Below are 23,853 nucleotides of genomic sequence, written 5' to 3'. Positions count from 1 at the left end.
CACAAAAAGCAGGACAAATCCAACCCGGCCAATTACTGCCCCATCAGTCTACTCTCAATCATCAGCAAAGTGTTGGAAGGTGTCATCAACAGTGCTATCAAGCGGCACTTACTCACTAATAACGTGCTCACTGATGCCCAGTTTGGGTTCTGCCAAGACCTCATTACAGCCTTGGTCCTAACATGGACAAAGGAGCTGAATTCCAGAGGTGAGGTGAGAGTGACTGCCCTTGACATCAAGGCAGCATTTGACCAAGTGTGGCATCAAGGAGCCCTAGTAAAACTTAAGTCAATGGGAATCGGGGAAAACGCTCCACTGGCTGGAGTCATACCTAGCACAAAGGAAGGTGGTTGAAGGTCAATCATCACAGCCCCAGGACATCGCTGCAGCAGTTCCTCAGGGCAGTGTCCTAGACCCAACCATCTTCAGCTGATTCATCAATGACCTTCCCTCCAACATAAGGTCAGAAATTAGGATGTTCGCTGATGACTGCACAGTGTTCAGCGCCATTTAGAACCCCTCAGATAATGAAGCAGTCCATGCCCGCATGCAACAAGACCTGGACAACGTTCAGGCTTGGGCTGATAAGTGGCAGGTGACATTCGCGCTACAGAAGTGCAGGCAATGACTATCTCCAACAAGCGAGAGTCTAACCACCGCCCCTTGACATTCAACAGCATTACCATCGCCGAATCCCCCACCATCATTGACCAGAAACTTAATTGGACCAGCCACGTAAATACTGTGGCAACAAGAGCAGGTCAGATGCTAGGTATTCTGCGGCGAGGGTCTCACCTCCTGACTCCCCAAAGCCTTGCCACCATCTACAAGGCACAAGTAAGGAGTGTGATGGAATACTCTCCACTTGCCTGGATGAGTACAGCTCCAACAACACTCATGAAGCTCGACACCATCCAGGACAAAGCAGCCCGCTTGATTGGCACCCCATCCACCACCTTAAACATTCACTCCATCCACCACCGGAGTACCGTGGCTGCAGTGTGTACCATCTACAAGATGCACTGCAGCAACTCGCCAAGACTTCTTCGGCAGCACTTCCCAAACCAGCGACTTCTTCCACCTACAAGGACAAGGGCAGCAGGCACATGGGAACACCACCACCTCCAAGTTCCCCACCATCCTGACTTAGAAGTATATCGCCGATCCTTCATCATCGTTGGGTCAAAATCCTGGAACTGCCTACCTAACAGCACTGTGGGAGTACCTTCACCACACGGACTGCAGCGGTTCAAGAAGGCGGCTCACCACCACCATCTCGGGGGCAATTCAGGATGGGCAATAAATGCTGGCCTTGCTGGTGACGCCCACATCCCATAAATGAATTTTTTTTTAAATACGGTGTTTTATCTTTCTTAGATCCAAAATGTATGACCTCACACTTTCCCGCATTGAATGCCATCTGCCACAGTTTTGCCCACTCACTTAATCTGTCAATGTCCCTTTGCAACTTGCTGCTCCCATCTACACTAACTTGGTGTCATCTGCAATCTTGGATATGTGACTCTCTGTTCTTTCAAGGAAATCATTGATCAATATAGTTAATAGCCCTAGTACAGATCCAGTTATTTATTTGTTTTTGTATATTATAGGTCATTTTGTATTCGGAGGGTTTCGAATCTAGTAAGGTTTTGGCCAGAAAGATGACCCAGATGTACAAATTGTGTAGTGAGCAGCTGTCGCAGCAGGATCACTATGACTTTGGTATGAGAGCAGTCAAGTCTGTGCTTGTCATGGCTGGGTAAGCAAACAAATTCAAATGTTTAACTTTGACTTTTCTTTTTAAAAAAACTGCAGAATAATAGACCGATGGCCTTTCAGAATGAAGCAGAATTTGGGTCCTGACAAGTTCACTGAATTAAGTCAATGCTATAATATTAGTCTTGATGATAAACAGATGATTAAAATAAGTTAGGGAAGAGATAGTAGAGGTACTATTACATATATATAAAATTCATTAGAATAGGGAATAGTGCCAGAGGACTATTAGCGTTATGCCGGTGGTAGAAAAGATAATGGAATCCTTACCCAAAGTTGTAATGCACGGTGGCATAGTGGTTAGCACTGTTGCCTCACAGCACCAGGGACCCGGGTTCGAATCCGGCCTCGGGTGACTGTCTGTGTGGAGTTTGCACATTCTCCCCGTGTTTGCGTGGGTTTCCTCCGGGTGCTCCGGTTTCCTCCCACAGTCCAAAAATGTGCGGGTTAGGTTGATTGGCTATGATAAATTGACCCTTAGTGTTAGGGGGATTAAATATGTGGGGTTACGAGGCTAGGGTGGGATATGTGTTGGTGTAGGGGTTACAGGAATCGGGTGGGATATGTGTCGGTGCAGGCTCGATGGGCCGAAATGGCCTCTATCTGCACTGTGGGGTTTCTGTGATTTCTGTGTGATTTCTGTGAAAAACATCTAGAAACTGAAAATATAATAAAAAGTAGTGAGCACCAATTTCAAAAGGGAAGGCCATGCTGACCAACCTCATTGAATTATTTGAAGAAGTAACAGAAAGGTTAGACAAGGTGAAGGGTTAATTACAGTCCTAGCCCTCTTGGGCTATTCCAGATCGGGCGTATTCCCCAGACGTTCACTCTCAACTTAAGTTAGAGATAGCCGAATTCCATAAGACGCTTAAATGGGTCTAAAGGTTTAGGCTATCGCTCCCTAAAGGAAAGGAACGACTAAAGATGTTACCGTCCTCCGGATAGTAGTTTTAATAAGTTGAACTAGACTGTAACCTTCGGGATATTATGAGGGTCCGGAATATCCCCCAGATTTCTGCAACTCCTTACAAAAGAGTGTACAGAATTTGTGGGTTCGTGAGCCTATACAGATTCACTCTTTGAGACAATTCTAGAAATATATAGTTTTATTTAAGAGCCGGCATTCAGTTAACATCTGTTGAATCAGTCGCAACATTAACAATTCAAAGTACAATTAGCTTACATTTCTTATTTCTAAATCCAGAACATTTCTTATTTCTTATTTCTTATTTCTAAATCCAGAACATCTCTTATTTCTAAATCCAGAACATTTCTTATTTCTTATTTCTAAATCCGGAACATTTCTTATTTCTTATTTCTAAATCCAGAACATCGTTACATTTCTTATTTCTTATTTCTAAATCCAGAACCTCCACCAAAAATCAATCACTTTGATTTACCCGAGACTCATAGTTAAAAACTTAGAGATGTCTCTGGAAGGTTGAGAAATGCCCTGCCCGTTCAGCGTGTTCTGATGTTCTGTTAAAAAAGTCTTATTTTTATACCCTTTTGGCATTGGTTTCTTTGATGGTCTCTGCTGATGTCAGCTAATTGTCTTTATCGATACGTCTGTTTGAATGCTTCCTTTGAATGCTTTCTATATTACTATCAATTCAACTATTGCATGCATAATTATTTCTCTACTTTTAGGTTTTCCAAAAACCATCATAAAAAGAATGACAGCTATGGTTTTTGTTTGATGTAATTCTTACCGAAGATTCTTCATTCATTTCTTAATATTGGCTTAACTGCTTTTTAGCAGACATTTTGACTCCATTCTGCTTCAAGTTTAATACAAACACAATGCAATTGCTTGGTGTCATCTATTGAAGTTATATCTTCAAAGTCTTGTTGGTATGGTTTTTACTATATGTAAATCAAAACCACTTTAACTGTGTGTTTACTTGTTTTCTAGCTATCTCAATTGGTTGCATATTTAATCGTGTTTCCTGTCATCCAAGTTTAACATAAAACTATTTGTCCAGCAGATGTTTCTTTTCTTGATGTCATGTTTCAAAGGCACATGCCTCTTTTAATGTTTGTATTTCTGTTTTATCGTGATAGTTTTTCACACTTTAAACTGTGTCTCTCATTGTGTTCGTTGCAAACCATAGACCTTTCGGAACCACCAATGGTTTGCTTCAATCTTTCATTGTTTTAGAATATTTAACTAATTCCCATTTCAAAGCTTGTTTGCAACTTTGTTATCAACTGATCTTATCTCAGAAGCCTGTATTCTGTTTACTGCCTGTCTGCTGAGACTTGTGTCTTTTAAACCCAGTATGTCTTTTATTAATAATATTAGAAATCTGTTCATAGTATCGTGTATTTCTCTGAGTCATGGCTATTCCTTCACAAAGCTAATGCAGTAGGCGTAATATATTTGGATTTTCAAAAGACCTTTGATAAGGTACCGCATAGTAAACTCATGACTAAGGTCGGAACATGTGGAGTCATGGGACATGAAGCAGAGTGGATAGCAAGCTGACTTACAAAACAGAACAGAGAGAGTTGGGGTTAAAGATTACTCAGACTGGCAAAAGCTGGGAAGTGGTGTTCCACAAGAATCGTTGCTGGGACCTCAGTTTACCTAAACGATTTAGACTTGGGAATCAGAAGTACAATTTCAAAATTTGCGGCTGACACCAAATTGGGGGGGTGGGAATGGGGATTTAGTTAATACAGTGGAGGACTACTTCAATATAGATAAGTATAAGGTAGTACATTTTGGTAGGAAGAATAAGGAGGCCACATACTCCTTGGAAAATAAGTATCTAAATGGGGTAGAAGAACAGAGGGATCTGGAGGTACAGATTCACAAATCAGTAAAATTAGCAACGCATTTTAATAAGGCCATAAAAGCAAACAAAGCACTGGGGTTCATTTCAAGAGGGATAGAATTGAAAAACTTGTATCGAACCTTGGTTTGACCACATTTGGAGTATTGTGAACGGTTCTGGTCTCCATATTATAAAAAGAACAGTCTGGGGATCTTTTCACTAGAAAAGAGAAACATAGAAACATAGAAGATAGGAGCAGGAGTAGGCCATTTGGCCCTTCGAGCCTGCTCCGCCATTCAATGAGATCATGGCTGATCATCCAAATTCAGTACCCTGTCCCTGCCTTCTCCCCATATCCCTTGATCCCTTTAGCCTCAAGAAATATATCCAACTCTTTCTTGAATATATTTAATGAACTGGCCTCCACCACCCTCTGTGGTAGAGAATTCCACAGTTTCACCACTCTCTGGGTGAAGAAATTCCTCCTCATTTCAGTCCTAAATGGCTTACCCCTTATCCTTAGACTATGACCCCTGATTCTGGACTCCCCGACCATCGGGAACATCCTTTCTGCATCTAGTCCAGACCTGACAGAATTTTATAGGTTTCGATGAGATCCCCTCTCAATCTTCTAAACTCCAGTGACTAAGGGTAACATGGTGTGGAGATGCTGGAGTTGGACTGAGGTGGACAAATGTAAGAAGTCACACAACACCAGGTTATAGTCCAACAGCTTTATTTGAAATCACAAGCTTTCGGAGCGCTGCTCCTTCGTCAGGTGAAGTGGAGAAATGCATAAAGACACAGGTTATATAGTCAGAGAATCATGTCAGATGTTTATAGGTAATGTTTCCAACTGCCATTTATCACACCTCGGCAGAGGGATAATCACAGCAATCAAAGGTGTGAATGGTGTCCAAACAGGTCAGTCAGGAAAACATTACATCAAAGAACAATGAGGTGGGGTCACAAGGGGTCAAATATTGCAGATGCTGGGGTCTGTATGAAAAACAAAAAAACAGACAAAAAACATTTTTTTTTGCTGGAAATCACAGCAGGTCCGGCCGCATCTGTGTAGAGAGAACAAGCCAATGTCGACTCGAGTCTGGATGACCCTGCGTCAGGTGGGGTTACATGTAGCGTGACATGAACCCAAGATCTCGGTTGAGGCCGTCCTCATGGGTTCGGAACTTGGCTATCAGTTTCTGCTCGACGATTTTGCGTTGTCGTGTGTCTCAAAGGCCGCCTTGGAGAATGCTTACCCGAAGATCGGAGGCTGAATGTCCTTGACTGCTGAAGTGTTCCCCGACTGGGAGGGAACACTCCTGCCTGGTGATTGTTGCGCGGTATCCGTTGTCGCAGTGTCTGCATGGTCTCGCCGATGTACCATGCTCCGGGGCATCCTTTCCTGCAACGTATGAGGTAGACAACGTTGGCCGAGTCACATGAGTATGTACCATGTAACTGGTGGGTGGTGTCCTCACGTGTGATGATGGTATCTGTGTTGATGATCTGGCATGTCTTGCAGAGGTTGCTGTGGCAGGGTTGTGTGGTGTCGTGGTCGCTGTTCTCCTGAAAGCTGGGTAATTTGCTGCGAACGATGGTCTGTTTGAGGTTAGGCGGCTGTTTGAAAGCGAGTAGTGGAGGCGTGGGGATGGCCTTAGCGAGGTGTTTGTCGTCATCAATGACATGTTGAAGGCTGCAAAGAACATGGCGTAGTTTCTCCGCTCCGGGGAAGTACTGGATGACAAAGGGTACTCTGTTGGTTGTGTCCCATGTTTGTCTTCTGAGGAGGTCTATGCAATTTTTCGCTGTGGCCCGTCGGAACTGTCGATCGACGAGTCGAGCGTCATATCCCGTTCTTACAAGGGCGTCTTTCAGTGTCTGTAGGTGTCCATCGCATCCCTCCTCGTCTGAGCAGATCCTGTGTATTCGCAGGGCTTGTCCATAGGGGATGGCTTCTTTAACGTGGTTGGGGTGGAAGCTGGAGAAGTGAAGCATCGTGAGGTTGTCCGTGGGCTTGCGGTAGAATGAAGTGCTGAGGTGTCCATCTTTGATGGAGATTCGTGTGTCCAGGAATGAAACCGATTCTGAGGAGTAGTCCATGGTGAGTTTGATGGTGGGATGGAACTTGTTGATGTTATCGTGTAGTCTTTTCAGTGATTCTTCGCCGTTGGGTCCACGGTCCACCTCAGCACTTCACTCTACCGCAAGCCCACGGACAACCTCACGATGCTTCACTTCTCCAGCTTCCACCCCAACCACATTAAAGAAGCCATCCCCTATGGACAAGCCCTGCGAATACACAGGATCTGCTCAGACGAGGAGGAACGCGATGGACACCTACAGACACTGAAAGACGCCATTGTAAGAACGGGATATGATGCTCGACTCGTCGATCGACAGTTCCGACTGGCCACAGCGAAAAATCGCATAGACCTCCTCAGAAGACAAACACGGGACACAACCAACAGAGTACCCTTTGTCATCCAGTACTTCCCCGGAGCGGAGAAACTACGCCATGTTCTTTGCAGCCTTCAACATGTCATTGATGACGACGAACACCTCGCTAAGGCCATCTCCACGCCTTCACTACTCGCTTTCAAACAGCCGCCTAACCTCAAACAGACCATCGTTCGCAGCAAATTACCCAGCTTTCAGGAGAACAGCGACCACGACACCACACAACCCTGCCACAGCAACCTCTGCAAGACATGCCAGATCATCAACACAGATACCATCATCACACGTGAGGACACCACCCACCAGGTACATGGTACATACTCATGTGACTCGGCCAACGTTGTCTACCTCATACGTTGCAGGAAAGGATGCCCCGGAGCATGGTACATCGGCGAGACCATGCAGACACTGCGACAACGGATGAACGGACACCGCACAACAATCACCAGGCAGGAGTGTTCCCTCCCAGTCGGGGAACACTTCAGCAGTCAAGAACATTCAGCCTCCGATCTTCGGGTAAGCATTCTCCAAGGCGGCCTTCGAGACACACGACAACGCAAAATCGTCGAACAGAAACTGATAGCCAAGTTCCGCACCCATGAGGACGGCCTCAACCGAGATCTTGGGTTCATGTCACGCTACATGTAACCCCACCTGACGCAGGGTCATCCAGACTCGAGTCGACATTGGCTTGTTCTCTCAACACAGATGCGGCCGGACCTGCTGTGATTTCCAGCAAAAAAAAATGTTTTTTGTCTTTTTTTGTTTTTCATACAGACCCCAGCATCTGCAATATTTGACCCCTTGTGACCCCACCTCATTGTTCTTTGATGTAATGTTTTCCTGACTGACCTGTTTGGACACCATTCACACCTTTGACTGCTGTGATTATCTCTCTGCCGAGGTGTGATAAATGGCAATTGGAAACATTACCTGTAAACACCTGACATGATTCTCTGACTATATAAGCTGTGCCTTTATGCATTTCTCCACTTCACCTGATGAAGGAGCAGCGCTCCGAAAGCTTGTGATTTCAAATAAAGCTGTTGGACTATAACCTGGTGTTGTGTGACTTCTTACATAAGGGTAACATGATCGAGGTCTTAAAGGTTATGAAAGGGTTTGATAGGGTAGGCATAGAGAAGAGGCTTCCACTTTTGGAGGAGACTAGAACTAGGGGCCATAAATATAAATAAGATAGTCACTAATAAATTCAATAAGGAATTTAGGAGAAACTTCTTTACCCAGAGCGTGGTTAGAATGTGGAACTCGCTACCACACAGAGTAGTTGAGGCGAATAGCATAGATTCATTTAAGGGGAAGCTAGATAAATAAATGAGGGAGAAAGGAATAGAAGGATATTTTGATGGGGTTAGAAAAAGAAAGGTGGAAGGAGGATCATGTGGAGCATAAAGACCGGCATGGACCAGTTAGGTTGAATGGCCTGTTTCTGTGCTATAAATACTATGTAATATTATGTACAATGTAACACAGAAGAGGCTCTATTAGACCAGTAATTATCAATACAATGCATATTTCTGTTTTTTCTTTGTCTTTTGATACATAATAATATTTGATATTAATAAGCTCAAAACGTGCTGACATTTCAAAGGTGCCAGTTAAAAACGTATTTAAAAAACACGGGCTAGAAATTCGGTACCGTAGCATTTCCTGTTAGAGCCTGGGCGAGGCGCTAAGGGCTTATTGCCCGGGCGCAGTGATTCCATTGCCGCCCGCGAAGTTCAGTTGGCACTTGGTACCAGCGCTAACACTTAGCGCCTGGCCCTCTAGCAGTGCTCAGACCTTGACATCAATGAGTGTGCAACGCCCCGTTTGCGTTCCAGATGCAAAATTCAGTCGCTTCCCCTGACTCACCGCCTGGCGCTCCGAAGGACAGAAATAGCAGGCGTTGATACCTGGGATTGCCGCTCCCGGGGCGCTATTGTAAGGGATCACTTACCGGTTCATTGGGAGGTCAGATTCATTACTGGCTTGTCAGATAGTGTTTTGGGTGCATTCACATTTTCTCCAGTTTTGCTTTGTTGCTGCTCTAACAGTTTCTTCACTTGTATTGCTCTGAACATTTCTTGTCCTCTTTTCTCTCATTTATGGGGGCTGTACTGGCACCCCGCCTTCCCCTCCGGCAACTACATTGGAGGCAGCAGAGGCAGAGACAGAGATTGCCAAATGTGGCCAGAGGTAGGAGGAGGACCGACAGACCTCGCAACAGGAGGCCTTACCCTCCCAGGGTTTTCCAGGAGCACTTCTCCTACATTCATCTCTGAGGAGCAGGGTTTTGGAAGGCTCCGCTTCAGCAAGGTGGTGGTCACAGAGCTCTACCACCTCCTGCAGCCAGACCTCCAGCCTCAGCTTAGGACCAGGATGTGTCTCTCAGTGGCAATTAAGGTCACAGTTGCTCTCAGTTTCTACACCAGAAGCTCCTTCCAGGCTTCAACAGGGGATATTGCCAACATTTTGCAGTTCGCCATCCATTGCTGCATCCGGGAGGTAACAGACGCTCTCTACAGAAGGAGAAGGGAGTACATCTCATTCCCCATCACCAGAGAGAAGCGGGACGAATGCTCATGTAGCTTTGCAAGGATAGCGGGCTTCCCCATGGTTCAGGGTGCCATTGACTGCACCCACGTAAAGGCTACCACTCTCTGAACGTTCAGTTAGCGTGCGACTACAGACAGCTCATCCTTGCCGTCCATGCCCGCTATCCTGGCAGCAGCCATGATGCATTCATCTTGCGACAGACCAGTGTCCCAGCACTGTTCCATCCACCACATGAAGCTCGCGGCTGGCTGCTTGGAGACGAGGGTTATCCACTCGCCACCTGGCTGATGACACCCCTCCGCAACCCCAACACTCCTGCTCAGCACGCATACAATGAGAGCCATAATGCCACCAGGAACCTGATCGAACAGACTATCGGGGTGCTAAAGCAATGGTTCTGCTGCCTTGACCGCTCTGGAGGAGCCCTGCAGTACTCCCCTGATCGAGTCTCCCTTTTCATTGCTGTGTGCTGCATGCTGCACAACCTGGCCATTCTGAGGGCCCGGCCATTGCCACCAGGGATTGGAGGTCCACCTCAGGAGAAAGAAGGGGGAGAGGGGGAGGATGAAGAGGAGGAGGAGCAACAGCAATGTAGGAGGGAGGCACTTAATCTTGCTTCTGTAAGGGCCGTGCATGACCACCTCATTAGACAGCGCTTCCAATGAATGATATAGCACATGGCGTTTGCGCAGCACAACCACATCATTACAGCTAGCTCGCAGCCCCTATCACCAGGCAACGGTCAAATGAGAAACATCGCAAAATGTGCAACGTCAAATTAACAATTTATTATCGAACACAACTGTCTCTTATGAAACACAACTATTCATAAACATTAATGATTTCCCTCCCCTTTTGAGTTCCCCCCTCCCAACCCTACTGCTCCTCCGTAATGTGGCCCCAGTGGCTGCAGCAATGCTGGTGGAAGGCTGCTGAGTCTAGGAGCCAGAGACTGCAGATGGCCTTGCAGGACCAGCTCTGGGCTTGGAAGGCCCGGCTGCAGACTGCACCACCTCAGCATGGGCGACAGCAGTCTGGGATGGCTGAGTTACAGGCTGCGACAAGTGCTATGGCGGAGTGGTAGTGGTGGGAGCAGGAATGCTGTCGTCCTGAGAGAGGACAGCACCTTCCTGTTCAACCAACACACTGCCACTCCCCTGGGACAGAACCTCAGCATCCAGAGCAATCTGTTCGAGCACAGATTGCTGGCCTGCTGCGGTACCGTGTGATCCCCGGGGGACAGTGGGCAACCCAGCTATGATGGCAGCAGTCAGCGCTTGTGTGGCATCAATCTGAGACTGCATGAGAGCAGTCTGAGACTGGATGCCAGCAACCACTGACTCCATTGCAGCACTAAGCCATTGGGTTGCCTCGGCCTGTGCTGCAATAGCTGCTGCCACATCACCCATAACACAAGGCATGAGGTTTGGGTCCCCACGGTCTCTCTGTGAATCGACCATCCTTTGCAAACTGCCAAGGATGGGCTCGATGGTGTGAGCAGAGCTGAGTGAAATGTTGGAGGCAGACTCCTCCACACTCCTTGCCAGTGCATCCATGCTTTTGCGCAATCTTGCCGTTGTACACATGAGCTCAGTGTGCATGGCCATCGCCTGTCTGGTCAACGCCTCCATATCGACGTCCTCATCTGAGTCCTGTGCAGCAGAACTCACGTGCAAACTCACCCTCTGGGGAGATGGCCCCCGAGCTTCCCTTCCCCCATGGTGTTGCTGCAGCCTGCTGGTTCCTGGAGCTTCATCCACATCAGACCCATCTCTAGGCTCCCCTCCAGCGACCGCGTCAGCCCACTATCGGACCTCCCGCCTTCGGAAGACACAGGCAGTGAGGCACTGGCTTGTTTTTCCTCCTCCTCTCCTGCGTCGCTGCCACTGGGAGGCTGAGGGACAGGCTGGTCAGCTGGTGGCTGATTATCTGAAAGCATAAAGGTACAAGAGTGGAGTTAAGGTCAGGGGAGGGGGGGGAGCAGGAAAGGAGCAAGGAATGAAGACAGTATACTTAGATGGAAAGTGGGAAAGGCTTGTGGTGTGAGGGGGAAGTGGTATGAGAGAAGAGGGAGAGGTGATGAACATACCGTTGTTGCCCCCAAGGGGGTCGATGTCTCTGATGGCCACAGCGCCCCCGACCTGGGCCCCAATGATGTGCCCCACTTGCTCCTCCAGGTCTGTAAGGGGGTGCAGGCCCGCCTCACCTCCTCCCGTTTGTAGCTGCTCCCTCCTGTTGTGAGCAAGCTTGGCCTCCAAGTAAAAGGAAAGCGTGTGAGTGAGTGTGCGGCTGTGTGTTTGTCAGATGTGCCTACCATAGTTGAATAGCTGTTAATGCTTGTGGTGTGGATGTGACTTTTAGTAGGTGGGCATAGTTGGTGGGTGAGTGTTGGGGATGTGGCGGTTTATACAGAGGTTGAGATGGTGGCATTTGGAGGTTTTTGAAGCATGTACTCACCCTGACCACCCGAGTGAGGTTGTTGAATTTCTTCCGGTACTGGGTGAGAGTTCTGTGGACCACACTTCTGGGCGATCACCCTCCACATTGGCCTCCTGCCAGTGTCCGGGAAGAGCACTGCCTATCGGCATTCCATGGCCGCGACCAGAGCCTCCAAAGCGTGGTCACTGAACTGGCAAACTTTCTCTCTGGGCCTCTGATCAGCCATTACTTCTTAGGTGAAGACTTGCAGCTCCTTGCAGGCCCAGTTCACAAGCAGCAATGATCAGAGAGAGGCTGTGCAGCGTGATTAAACCTTCCCTTTAAGAACTGGAAGGCACCAGTCTGTCTGCCGACTTTCTAATTGACAGCGCCTGAACTTGATTAGAGCTCTGAAGGTAGCGCTCCAACATTAGCGCCCTAAGAGAAGTGTGTAGCGTTTGATTTAGCGCTCCACTTCCCTCTTGGGGCGCTAAAACGCAATGTCGTGGTCACCGGTGCTAATGGATGTCAAATAACCATAGATAAAGGTTATGCTGTAAAAATATGCACATTAGCAGAATTTAATGTTATGGAGCAGCATTTAAGAATGTTTTTCCTGAATTTAATCTCACTGTCAGTGATATCATTGTGTTCATTGTGTTAATGTTGAAATGTGATATTCTCTAGATTATAGTTTCCTTGAAGTAGGTTTCACTGTAGTATATAAATGTAGGTATGTGACTATTTCATTAGAATAAAAAATGATGATTTGCACAAAATATTATTTTTGTTGCTATACAATTAGTTGCATATCATAGCTTTGAAGACAATTTACTGTTTCCACTACATTTTTTCTGCTTAGGTCACTGAAGAGGGAGAACCCGAAATTAGATGAAGATGTTGTGTTGATTAGAGCCTTAAGAGATGCTAACCTGCCAAAATTTCTGTCAGATGATGCACTGCTTTTCGGGTACATAGCTTGTCCTTTATTTTAAAAGTATCGTAATAAGTAATCCAATACAGTACCATCCTTTCTAGTCTGTTAACGTCCATTTGGAATGTTGCCCCTATTTCATTTAATACTTAGTCCTGCTTCTTCAATGTATTCTTCAAAAGATTTCAGTAAAATTGCCTGCACAGGTACATTAATTAATAAGATATAAAGGGGGCTAAATTCAGTTGATTTGTGCCTCCCAAAGAGGGCGCTAACAGGGCAAAAATCAACTAGCGCCTGGGCGTGGCACCGCTAACACCTCCCGCGAAATTCAGCGGGAGGTTAGCGGCGGCGCTAACCATTAGCGCAGAGCGGCACGGCGCTGCGCCGCCGGCGATGACATCATCGCCGTGTGCAGCGCACCACTCGCGCCCTGGCAGTAACTTTGGGTGGCACCCCCCGACTTACCGCCAGATGCTATGGCTGCCGGGGTCGGGGGCCTACCTGCGGCCGGGGCGGCATTAGTTAAAGGGGAGATGGCAGGCGGCCATTTTTGTTGCTGGCCACTTGCCAGCACCTGTCCCCGTTGCTGTCCCCGGCCCCCGTGCAGCCCCCCGTGGGGTGCAGGCTGCTTTCCGTGAGCCCGGCACTCGTCTTGAGTGCCTGGCTCATTTGCCGGCACTCCCGATCCCTGGCGGCCCAGCTAGGCGCCGGGACGCGCTGCGCCAGGCCCCTCCCCTTTAATAAGGGGAGGAAGACCTCCAGTACCGCGGCGCGACGTGCCGCAGCGTGTGGCGCTGCGGCATGTAGCGCCGCAATATTGGCTCACAGCGCCCCAAGAGGGGCACGGGGCACTTCCAGTAGCGTCCCTCCTCCCTCTCGGGGTGCTACCAGGAAAAATCAGCCGTGGGGGCACTAAACTTTTCGGGGCGCTAAAATTAGTGCCCGGGCGAAGGTAGCGTGCGCTACCCAATTTTTACCCCATAGAATCATAGAAATTTACAGCACGGAAGGGGGCGCTACCCAATTTTTACCCCAAATTTTATTGAATGATGCATTGTTTCAGAATGGTTTGACTATGGACTGTGGTGACGTTTTTCTTTTTTTCCTTCAGTGGAATCCTTTCAGATTTATTTCCGGGAGTTGTTATTCCAGATCATGATTATGGTTCATTCCAGAAAACAACTATTGAAGTCATGGTTAACCGTGGCCTGCAACCTGTCCCTACTATGATTGTAAAGGTCATCCAGTTGTATGAAACCATGATTGTACGGCATGGTGTTATGCTGGTTGGGCCTACTGGAAGTGGCAAAACGACAGTCTACCAGATTCTGGCAGACACTCTTGGAACTTTGCACAGTGCTGGTGAGACAGACCCAAACTATCAGCCTGTGAAAACGTATGTGCTAAACCCCAAATCAGTCACAATGGGTGAACTGTATGGTGAAATAAACAGCATGACACTGGAGTGGAACGATGGGCTAATGGCACTTAGCGTCCGTGCAGCTGTGAATGATGAAAGTGTAGAACACAAATGGATTATCAGTGATGGTCCCGTTGATGCACTGTGGATTGAGAATATGAATACAGTACTTGATGACAACAAGATGCTATGTCTCGCAAACAGTGAACGGATTAAACTTACACCATATATTCACATGGTCTTTGAGGTAGGTGATTCTAAATCTATTAATAATGCATGTCTTAAGACTGTGACACCAGTGGGACCGTTGTGGAATTTCAGCGTCAAAGTCTCTTACCTGCAATGCTTTAACACTGAGATTGCCCATGAGATTGTTTCTTGCATTAGTATCAGCAGTGATTGAGTGAACTGGTGATTATATTTTAAACTCTGGAAAAATATTTATTCAAAGTTCCATTTTTAAATTGAACCCCTACTGAATGAAACATTGTTTTCATTATCCTAGCCCAGAAATTTCTGTTGGTTATATCAACAAACACGATGCTGACATAGTGTCAAACACATATGACATTACTCTTTGCTAGCTTAGTGGAGACATTAACCCATTCATCTTATTTAAAAATATAGTTTATTTTACAGTCTGCATGTGGCTTTATCAAAATGGTCAGTAAAATGTAATTTTCATCTCTGTGATGTTTTCTACAATCCTTTAAATAGTACCACATGATGCACTTAATTTGTTGTAGCAAGCATGTAAATATTTGACATTATTCACAAATCTTTAATTGTAGTCCCACCGTTATTAATTAATTCTGATTGTTGTATAACACAGCAGTAGCATAAACATATGGCTAATTTATGACAAAATATTGTTGTTACCTTCCAGGTACAAGACCTGAAGGTGGCCTCTCCTGCCACTGTTAGCAGGTGTGGAATGGTTTACATTGATGCAGATGAGCTCAAATGGATGCCATATGTACAAACATGGATGGCTGGCATTGCAGATAGAGTAAGCTACAATATTTGTAAATTGTGGTTTAAGTGAAGCGGAATGAAATTGGCCTTCTTTAAATAAATAGTTCCTACATTATGTTTTCACTTAACCTACCCAGTCTTTAGTGTCAGCTTTGCCTGCAATACACAGACAATGTCAGCTATGTTGAATGCAAATTCTAACTCACTCCTGTCATCTCCCAGTGTCATAGGTGGCCCCTTTGTGTTCAGGCCATAATCAGCTGAATCCGGTCGATTGTTTAAAAGTCATTTGGATGTACAGAACCATGTCAGCTCCTCTAAATCTGAGGAAGAAGGCAAAGAACACTTGCATACTCACTTACTGAATACTGGATAGATATTGTGATGAATATAATCCCATCAGACTTTTCTGTTTTTTCCCCTAAATCCTGTCATATGGTACATCTCCATTTAAATCCTTTTTCTGCCTTTTGAGATTTTCAGCATTTATGTCCTTCATTTCCACAATTCCACAATTCAGATATGGGAAAATACTGTTTGCTTCTCTTCAGCGCTGACTATGGTGGGGAAATGGTTATTGGGGATGCCTTATTGAAATTGTTTCTCATGGATGGATGCTAGGATTTCCAACACTCCCGCTTTGGGCGGGAGTCTACTGGAATGGGTGATTAGTCTCCTGGGCTCTGCTGCTGGCGACTCGGGAGAAACAGTCCTTGTATGTACAGTTCACACATGCGCAGTGCCTTGGCTGCCGTGGCTTGCAACCAAGCCACATAATTATAGAATGGTTACAGCACGGAAGAAGGCCATTCGACCTGTCGAGCCCTTGCAGGCTCTCTACAAGAGCACTTCAGCTAGTCCCACTCTGCGCCCTTTCCCTGTAGCCCTGCAAATTTCTTTCCTTCAGATACTTAGCCAACTCCCTTTTGAAAGCCGTGATTGAATCTGCCCCAACCACCCTTTCAGACAGCACATTCCAGATCTTAACCACTCACTACGTAAAAAAGTTTTTCTTACGTCGCCTTGATTCTTTTGCCAATCACCTTAAATCTGTGTCCTCTGGTTCTCTACCCTTCTGCCAATGGGAACAGTTTCCCTCTATCTACTCTGTCCAGGCCCCTCATGATTTTGAACACCTCTATCAAATCTCCTCTCAATCTTCTCTGCTCCAAGGAGAACAACCCTAGTGTCTCCAGCCTATCAATGTAACTGAAGTCCCTCATTCCTGGAATCATTCTCGTAAATCTTTTCTGCACCCTCTCTAAGGCCTTCACATCCTTCCTAAAGTGTGGTGCCCAGAATTGGACACAGTACTCCAGTTGGGGCTGAACCAGTGTTTTTTACAGGTTCATCATCATTTCCACACTTTTATACTCTATATTTATGAAGTCCAGGATCCCGTAAGCCTTTTTAACTGCTTTCTCAGCCTGCCCTGCCTCCTTCAACGATTTGTGCACACATACCCCCAGGTCGCTCTGTTCGTGCACCACCTTCAGGATTGTACCATTTAGTTTATATGTCCTCTCATTCTTTCTACCAGAATGTATCACTTCACACTTTTCTGCGTTAAATTTCATCTGCCAAGTGTCCGCCCATTTCACCAGCCTGTCTATGTCTTCCTGAAGTCCATCACTCCTCCTCACTGTTCACTATACTTCCAAGTTTTGTGTCATCTGCAAATTTTGAAATTGTGCCCTGTACACCCACTTCCAAGTCATGAATATATATCAAAAAAAGCAGTGGTACTAGAACCGTCCCCTGGGGAACACCACTGTATACCTTCCTCCAGGCCGAAAAATAACCGTTCACCACTACTCTCTGTTTCCCATCACTTAGCCAATTCCGTATCCATGCTGCCACTATTCCTTTTATTCCATAGGCTTCAACTTTACTGGCAAGCCTATTATGTGGCACTTTGTCGAATGCCTTTTGGAAATCCATGTACACCACATCCACCGCATTGCCCTCATCAACCCTCTCTGTTACCTCATCAAAAAGCTCAATCAAGTTAGTTAAACACGATTTGCCTTTAACAAATCCGTGCTGGCTTTCCTTAATTAATCCACACTTGTCCAAGTGACTGTTAACTTTATCCCTGATTAATGTTTCTAAAAGCTTCCTCACTACCGAGGTCAAACTGACTGGCTTGTAGTTGCTGGGTTTATCTTTACACCCTTTTTGAACAAGGGTGTAACATTGGCAATTCTCCAGTCCTCTGGCACCACCTCCATATCTAAGGAGGATTGGAATATTATGGCCAGTACCTCCGTGATTTCCTCCCTCAATTCCCTCAGCATCCTAAGATGCATCCCATCCACTCCTGGTGATTTATCTACTTTAAGTACAGCCAGCCTTTCTAAAACCTCCTCTTTATCGATTTTTAGCCTATCAAGTATCTCCACTACCTCCTCCTTTACTATGTCTATGTCAGCATCCTCTTCCTTGGTGAAGACAGATGCAAAGTATTCGTTTAGTACCTCAGCCATACCCTCTGCCTCCATGCATAGTTCTCCTTTTTCGTCCCGAATCGGCCCCATCCCTCCTCTTACTACCCATTTACTATTTATGCCTATAGAAGACTTTTGGATTTGCTTTTATGTTGGCTGCCATTCTATTCTCATACCCTCTCTTTGCCCCTCTTATTTCCTTTTTCAGTTCTCCCCTGACCTTTCTATATATAGCCTGATTCTCAGATGTATTTGCAGCCTGACATCTGCCATACATGCTCTTTTTCTGCTTCACCATATTTTCCATCTCTTTCATCATCCAGGGAGCCCTGACTTTAGTTGGCCTGCCTTTCCCCCTAGTAGGAATGTACCTCAACTGTACCTGAACTATGTCCTCTTTAAAGGCAGCCCATTGTTTGATTACAATTTTGCCTGCCAATCTTTGATTCCACTTTACCTGGATTAGATCTGTCTCATCCCACTGAAATTGGCCTTCCACCAGTTAAACATTAACTCTAGATTGCTCCCTGTCCTTTTCCATAGCTAATCTAAACCTTATGATACTATGATAACTAACACTTGCTCCACTTAACCTACCTCATTCCCCAGAACCAGATCCAGCAATGCCTCCTCCCTCGTCAGGCAGGAAACATACTGATCAAGAAAGTTCTCCTGAACACACTTCAGAAATTCTTCCCCTTCCCTGCCCTTTACACTATTACAATCCCAGCCTATATTAGGATAGTTGAAGTCCCCCATTACCACTACTCTATAGTTCTTGCACCTCTGTATTTTCTCTGCACATTTGCTCCTCCATATCTTTCCCACTATTTGGTGGTCTATAGAATACACCTAGCAGTGTAATGGTACCTCTATTATTTTTTTATCTCTAGCCATTTGATTCTGTCCTTGACCCCTCCAGGACATCCTCCCTCTCCAGCACTGTAACATTCTCCTTGACCAATACTGCCACACCACCTCCGATCTTTCCTTCCCTGTCTTTCCTGAACACCTTATAAACCAGGAATATTTAATGTCCAATCCTGCCCTTTTTTGAGCCAGGTTTCAGTTATTGCCACAACATCGTATTCCCATGTGGCTATTTGTGCCTGCAGCTCACTTACCTTGTTTACTACGCTTCGTGCGTTCACATATATACACGTAAACCCATCTTAGACCATCCTGTATTCTCTTAGTTTGACCCCACCTAATACTTGAATATTTCTTACTTTAGTGCTCTCTGCCTCTCCTAATCCTTTGAGCACTTTATTTCCATTTCTAATGTTACATCCTGGTGCCCATCCCCCTGACAAATTAGTTTAAACCCTCCCCAACAGCACTAGCAAACCTCCCCGCGAGGAAATTTGTTCCGGCCCTGTTGAGGTGCAACCCGTCCAGCCTGTACAGGTCCCACCTCCCGCAGAACCAGTCCCAATGCCCCAGGAATCTAAAGCCCTCCCTCCTGCACCATCTCTCCAGCCACGCATTCATTTGCGCTATCCTCCTATTTCTATACACACTAACGCGTGGCACCGGGAGTAATCTGGAGATTGCTACCTTTGAGGTCCATTGTCTGAGTCCCATTGGTCTCCCTGCTATTCGGAACATGCCGCTTTATTGCTGGTTGTGAGGATGATGACATTGGGGCCAATGAAAATCGGCTGGAAACCCTGTAAGCCCTGAGAGAGCGAGAGAGAGAAACACTAACTGGGGAGTCAGGGAGAGAGAGAAAGAGAAACACAAATTGAGGAGGGAGAGAGAGTGTTACGGGCAATTAAAATAAGGACAGTGACTTACTGATCGGGATCCCGCGATCTTCTTGCGGGATTGAATTTTAACCTGATGTTTTCAGCAGGCATGCAGGATGCTCTCTGGAAGGCAGCTTGGATCCTGCTTTAATTATGACAATCAACCCCGATGACGTTATTGGGACTTCACTGCAATTTTAACGCAACGTAGTAAAAATATTCCAAGGTGCTTCACAGGAACATTATCAGGCAGAATTTGAGCCACATAGAGATATTAGGACAGGTGGCCAAAAGCTTGGTCATAAGAACATAAGAAGTAGGAGCAGGAGTAGGCCATACGGCCCCTCAGGCCTGCTCCGCCATTCAATGGGATTATGGCTGATCCGAATCTAGACTCACATCCACTTCCCTGCCCTCTCCCCGTAACCCCTAATTCCCTTATCTGCTAGGAAACTGTCTATCTCCATTTTAAATTTATTTAATGTTGCAGCTTCCACAGCTCTCTGGGGTAGCAAATTCCATAGATTTACTACCCTCTGAGTGAAGAGGTTTCTCCTCATCTCAGTTTTGAAAGCGCAGCCCCTTATTCTTAGATTATGCCCCCTAGTTCTAGTCTCACCCATCAGTGGAAACATCCTCACCGCATCCACCCGATCAAGCCCCCTCACAATCTTATATGTTTCGATAAGATCGCCTCTCATTCTTCTGAACTCCAATGAGTAGAGTCCCAACCTACTCAACCTTTCCTCATACGTCAATCCCCTCATCTCCGGAATCAACCGAGTGAACCTTCTCTGAACTGCCTCGAGAGCAAGTATATCTTTTCTTAAATATGGAAACCAAAACTGCACGCAGTATTCCAGGTGTGGCCTCACCAATACCCTGTATAACTGCAGCAAGACTTCCCTGTTTTTATACTCCATCCCCCTTGCAATAAAAGCCAAGATTCCATTGGCCTTCCTGATCACCTGCTGCACCTGCATACTAACTTTTTGTGTTTCATGCACCAGGACCCCCAGATCCCTTTGTACTGTAGCACTTTGCAGTTTCTCTCCATTTAGATAATAACTTGCTCTTTGATTTTTTCTGCCAAAGTGCATAACCTCACACTTACCAACATTATATTGCATCTGCCAAATCTCTGCCCACTCACTTAGCCTGTCTATGTCCTTTTTCAGGTTTTTTATGTCCTCCTCACTCATTGCTTTCCCTCCCATCTTTGTATCGTCGGCAAACTTGGATATGTTGCACTCGGTCCCTTCCTCCAAATCGTTAATATAGATTGTAAAGAGTTGGGGTCCCAGCACTGACCCCTGCGGAACACCACTAGTTACTGATTGCCAGCCCGAGAATGAACCATTTATCCCAACTCTTTGTTTTCTGTTAGATAGCCAATCTTCCACCCATGCCAGTATATTACCCCCAATCCCATGATTTCTTATCTTGATCAGTAATCTTTTGTGTGGAACCTTGTCAAATGCCTTTTGGAAGTCCAAATACACTACATCCACTGGTTCCCCTTTATCCACCCTGTATGTTACATCCTCAAAGAATTCGAGCAAATTTGTCAAACATGACTTCCCCTTCATAAAACCATGCTGACTCTGTCCTATTAAATTATGTTTATCTAAATGCTCTGTTACTGTTTCCTTAATAATGGACTCCAACATTTTGCCAACCACAGATGTTAGGCTAACTGGTCTATAGTTTCCAGCTTTTTGTCTACTTCCCTTCTTAAATAAGGGTGTTACATTAGCAGTTTTCCAATCTGCCGGGACCTTTCCTGAGTCCAGGGAGTTCTGGAAAATAATCACCAATGCATCCACAATCCCTACCGCCACTTCTCTCAAGACCCTAGGATGTAGGCCATCAGGTCCGGGGGATTTATTCGCCTTAAGTCCCATTATTTTACTGAGTACCATCTCCTTAGTGATTTTAATCGTCTTTAGCTCCCCCCCCCCCATTGCCCCCTGTTTGTCCAGTGTTGGGATATTTTTAGTGTCCTCTACTGTAAAGACTGATACAAAATATTTGTTCAGCGTCTTTGCCATCTCCATGCTCCCCACCACTGGTTTCCCGGTCCCATCCTCTAAGGGACCAACGTTCACTTTAGCCACTCTTTTTCTTTTTATATAGCTGTAGAAACTCTTGCTATCTGTTTTTATATTTTTTGCTAGTTTACTTTCATAATCTATCTTCCCTTTCTTAATTAATCTTTTAGTTATTGTTTGCTGGCTTTTAAATGCTTCCCAATCTTCTATCCTCCCACTAGATTTGACTACTTTATATGCCCTTGTCGGATACTATCCTTTATTACTTTACTAAGCCACGGATGGCTGTCTTTTCTTTTACTCCCCTTTTTCCTCAGTGGAATATATTTATCTTGAAAGATGTGAAATATCTCCTTGAATGTAGACCACTGCTCTTGTACCGTCTTACACTTTAATCTGTTTTCCCAGTCCACTTTAGTCAATTCTACTCTCATACCTTCATAGCCTCCTTTATTTAAGCTCAGTATGCTGGTTTGAGATCCAACTCTCTCACCCTCAAACTGAATTTGGAATTCAACCATATTATGGTCACCCATTCCAAGGGGATCCTTTACTAGGACATTTTTTATTAATCCTGTTTCATTACATAGGACCAGATCTAAGATTGCCTGCCCCCTGGTTGGTTCAGTTACATACTGCTCAAGGAACCCGTCCCTAATACACTCTATCAACTCTTCCTCAAGGCTGCCATGCCCAATTTGATTAGTCCAGTCAATATGAAAGTTAAAATCCCCCATGATTATAGCTGTTCCCTTATTACAAGCCCCAACTATTTCCTGATTTGTACTCCGACCAACAGAGTTGCCACTGTTAGGAGGCCTATAGACTACGCCCACTAGTGACTTTTTCCCCTTCTTATTCCTTATCTCCACCCAAACTATTTCACTATCCTGATCCTTTGACCCAATATCATTTCTGACTATTGCAGTGATTCCTCCCTTTCCTTCCTGTCTGTCCTTCCTAATTGTCAAATACCCTTGTATGTTTAGTTCCCAGTCATGATTATCTTGCAGCCATGTTTCCGTAATGGCCACCAGATCATACCCATGTGTAGTTATTTGTACCGTCAACGCGTCAATTTTGTTACGAATGCTGCATGCATTCAGATAAAGAACTTTCAAATATGTTTTCTGACAATTTATTCCTGCTTTTACCCCTTTTACTACTTTACCTTTATCATTATACATTCTGTCCCTTCCTGACACGCTCTGGTTTTTAATTCCCCCACTGCTACCTTGCTCTATTGCCTTCTCCGCTGTCATTTTTATTTTTCGCTCTCTCAAAACCTCCCCCCCACTAATTAGTTTAAAGCCCTCTCTACAGCCCTAGTTATTCGATTCGCCAGGACTCTAGTCCCAGCACTGGCCAAGTGAAGTCCGCCCCAACGGAACAGCTCTCTCCTGTCCCAGTATTGATGCCAGTGTCTCAGGAAGCAAAACCCATTTCTCCCACACCAGGCTTTGAGCCACGTATTTAACTCTCTAATTTTATTTACCCTAGCCAAATTTGCACGTGGCTCAGGTAGTAATCCAGAGATTATTACCCTTGTGGTTCTGCTTATTAATTTAGCCCCTAGCTGCTCAAACTCCCTCAGCAGAACCTCCTTCCTTGTCCTATCTATGTCGTTGGTACCAACATGGACCATGACAACTGGATCCTCCCCCTCCCACTCCAAGTTTCTCTCCAGTCCAGAGGAGATGTCCTTAACCCTGGCACCGGGCAGGCAACACAGCCTTCGGGACTCTCGCTCTCGGCTGCAAAGAACTCTATCTATCCCCCTAACGATACTATCCCCTACCACTACAACATTTCTTTTATCTCCCCCCAGTTGAATGGCCCCCCGCTCCACGGTGCTGTGGCCGGGTTGCTCATCCTCCCCGCAGTCCTCGTTCCCATCCTCACAGGGAGTAAGAGCCTCAAACCTGTTGGACAAGAGCAAGGGCTGCGGCTCCTCCAACACTACCTCCTGGATCCCCGTACCTGCCTCACTTCTAGTCACACCATCCTGACCCTGGCCACGGACTACATCTGAATTAATTAATCTAATTGGTGTGACTACCTCCTGATACACAGAGTCCAGGTAACTCTCCCCCTCCCTGATGTGTCTCAGTGTTTGAAGCTCGGACTCCAGCTCTTCAACACGGAGCCGGAATTCCTCGAGCAGCCAACACTTACTGCAAATGTGATCACTGTGAGCATCAATGGTGTCTACCAGCTCCCACATATTGCAGCAGCAACACATCACCTGTTCTCCCATTCTATGTAATTAATTACAT

At 45.8% G+C, this 23,853-nt stretch overlaps 1 protein-coding gene across 3 annotated transcripts in view; it reads left to right on the top strand.

The window, feature by feature from the left end:
- The window catches only part of dnah6 (dynein, axonemal, heavy chain 6), a 1,317,984-nt gene that overhangs the window by 767,946 nt on the left and 526,185 nt on the right, over positions 1-23,853 (top strand). For all 3 annotated transcript variants that reach the window (XM_085993638.1, XM_085993630.1, XM_085993647.1), the window contains 4 exons: positions 1,611-1,759; positions 12,862-12,969; positions 14,048-14,603; positions 15,243-15,365. In XM_085993638.1, the coding sequence (XP_085849764.1) occupies positions 1,611-1,759; positions 12,862-12,969; positions 14,048-14,603; positions 15,243-15,365 (936 nt within the window). The remainder of the gene's footprint in view (positions 1-1,610; positions 1,760-12,861; positions 12,970-14,047; positions 14,604-15,242; positions 15,366-23,853) is intronic.

The sequence above is a fragment of the Somniosus microcephalus genome, chromosome 1 (genome assembly GCF_052327205.1).
Source record: "Somniosus microcephalus isolate GS21.2 chromosome 1, FLI_Smic_1.0, whole genome shotgun sequence".
Lineage (NCBI taxonomy): Eukaryota > Metazoa > Chordata > Chondrichthyes > Squaliformes > Somniosidae > Somniosus > Somniosus microcephalus.
Note: the sequence above shows the minus strand (reverse complement) of the source record. Positions and strands in the feature narration are given on the sequence as shown.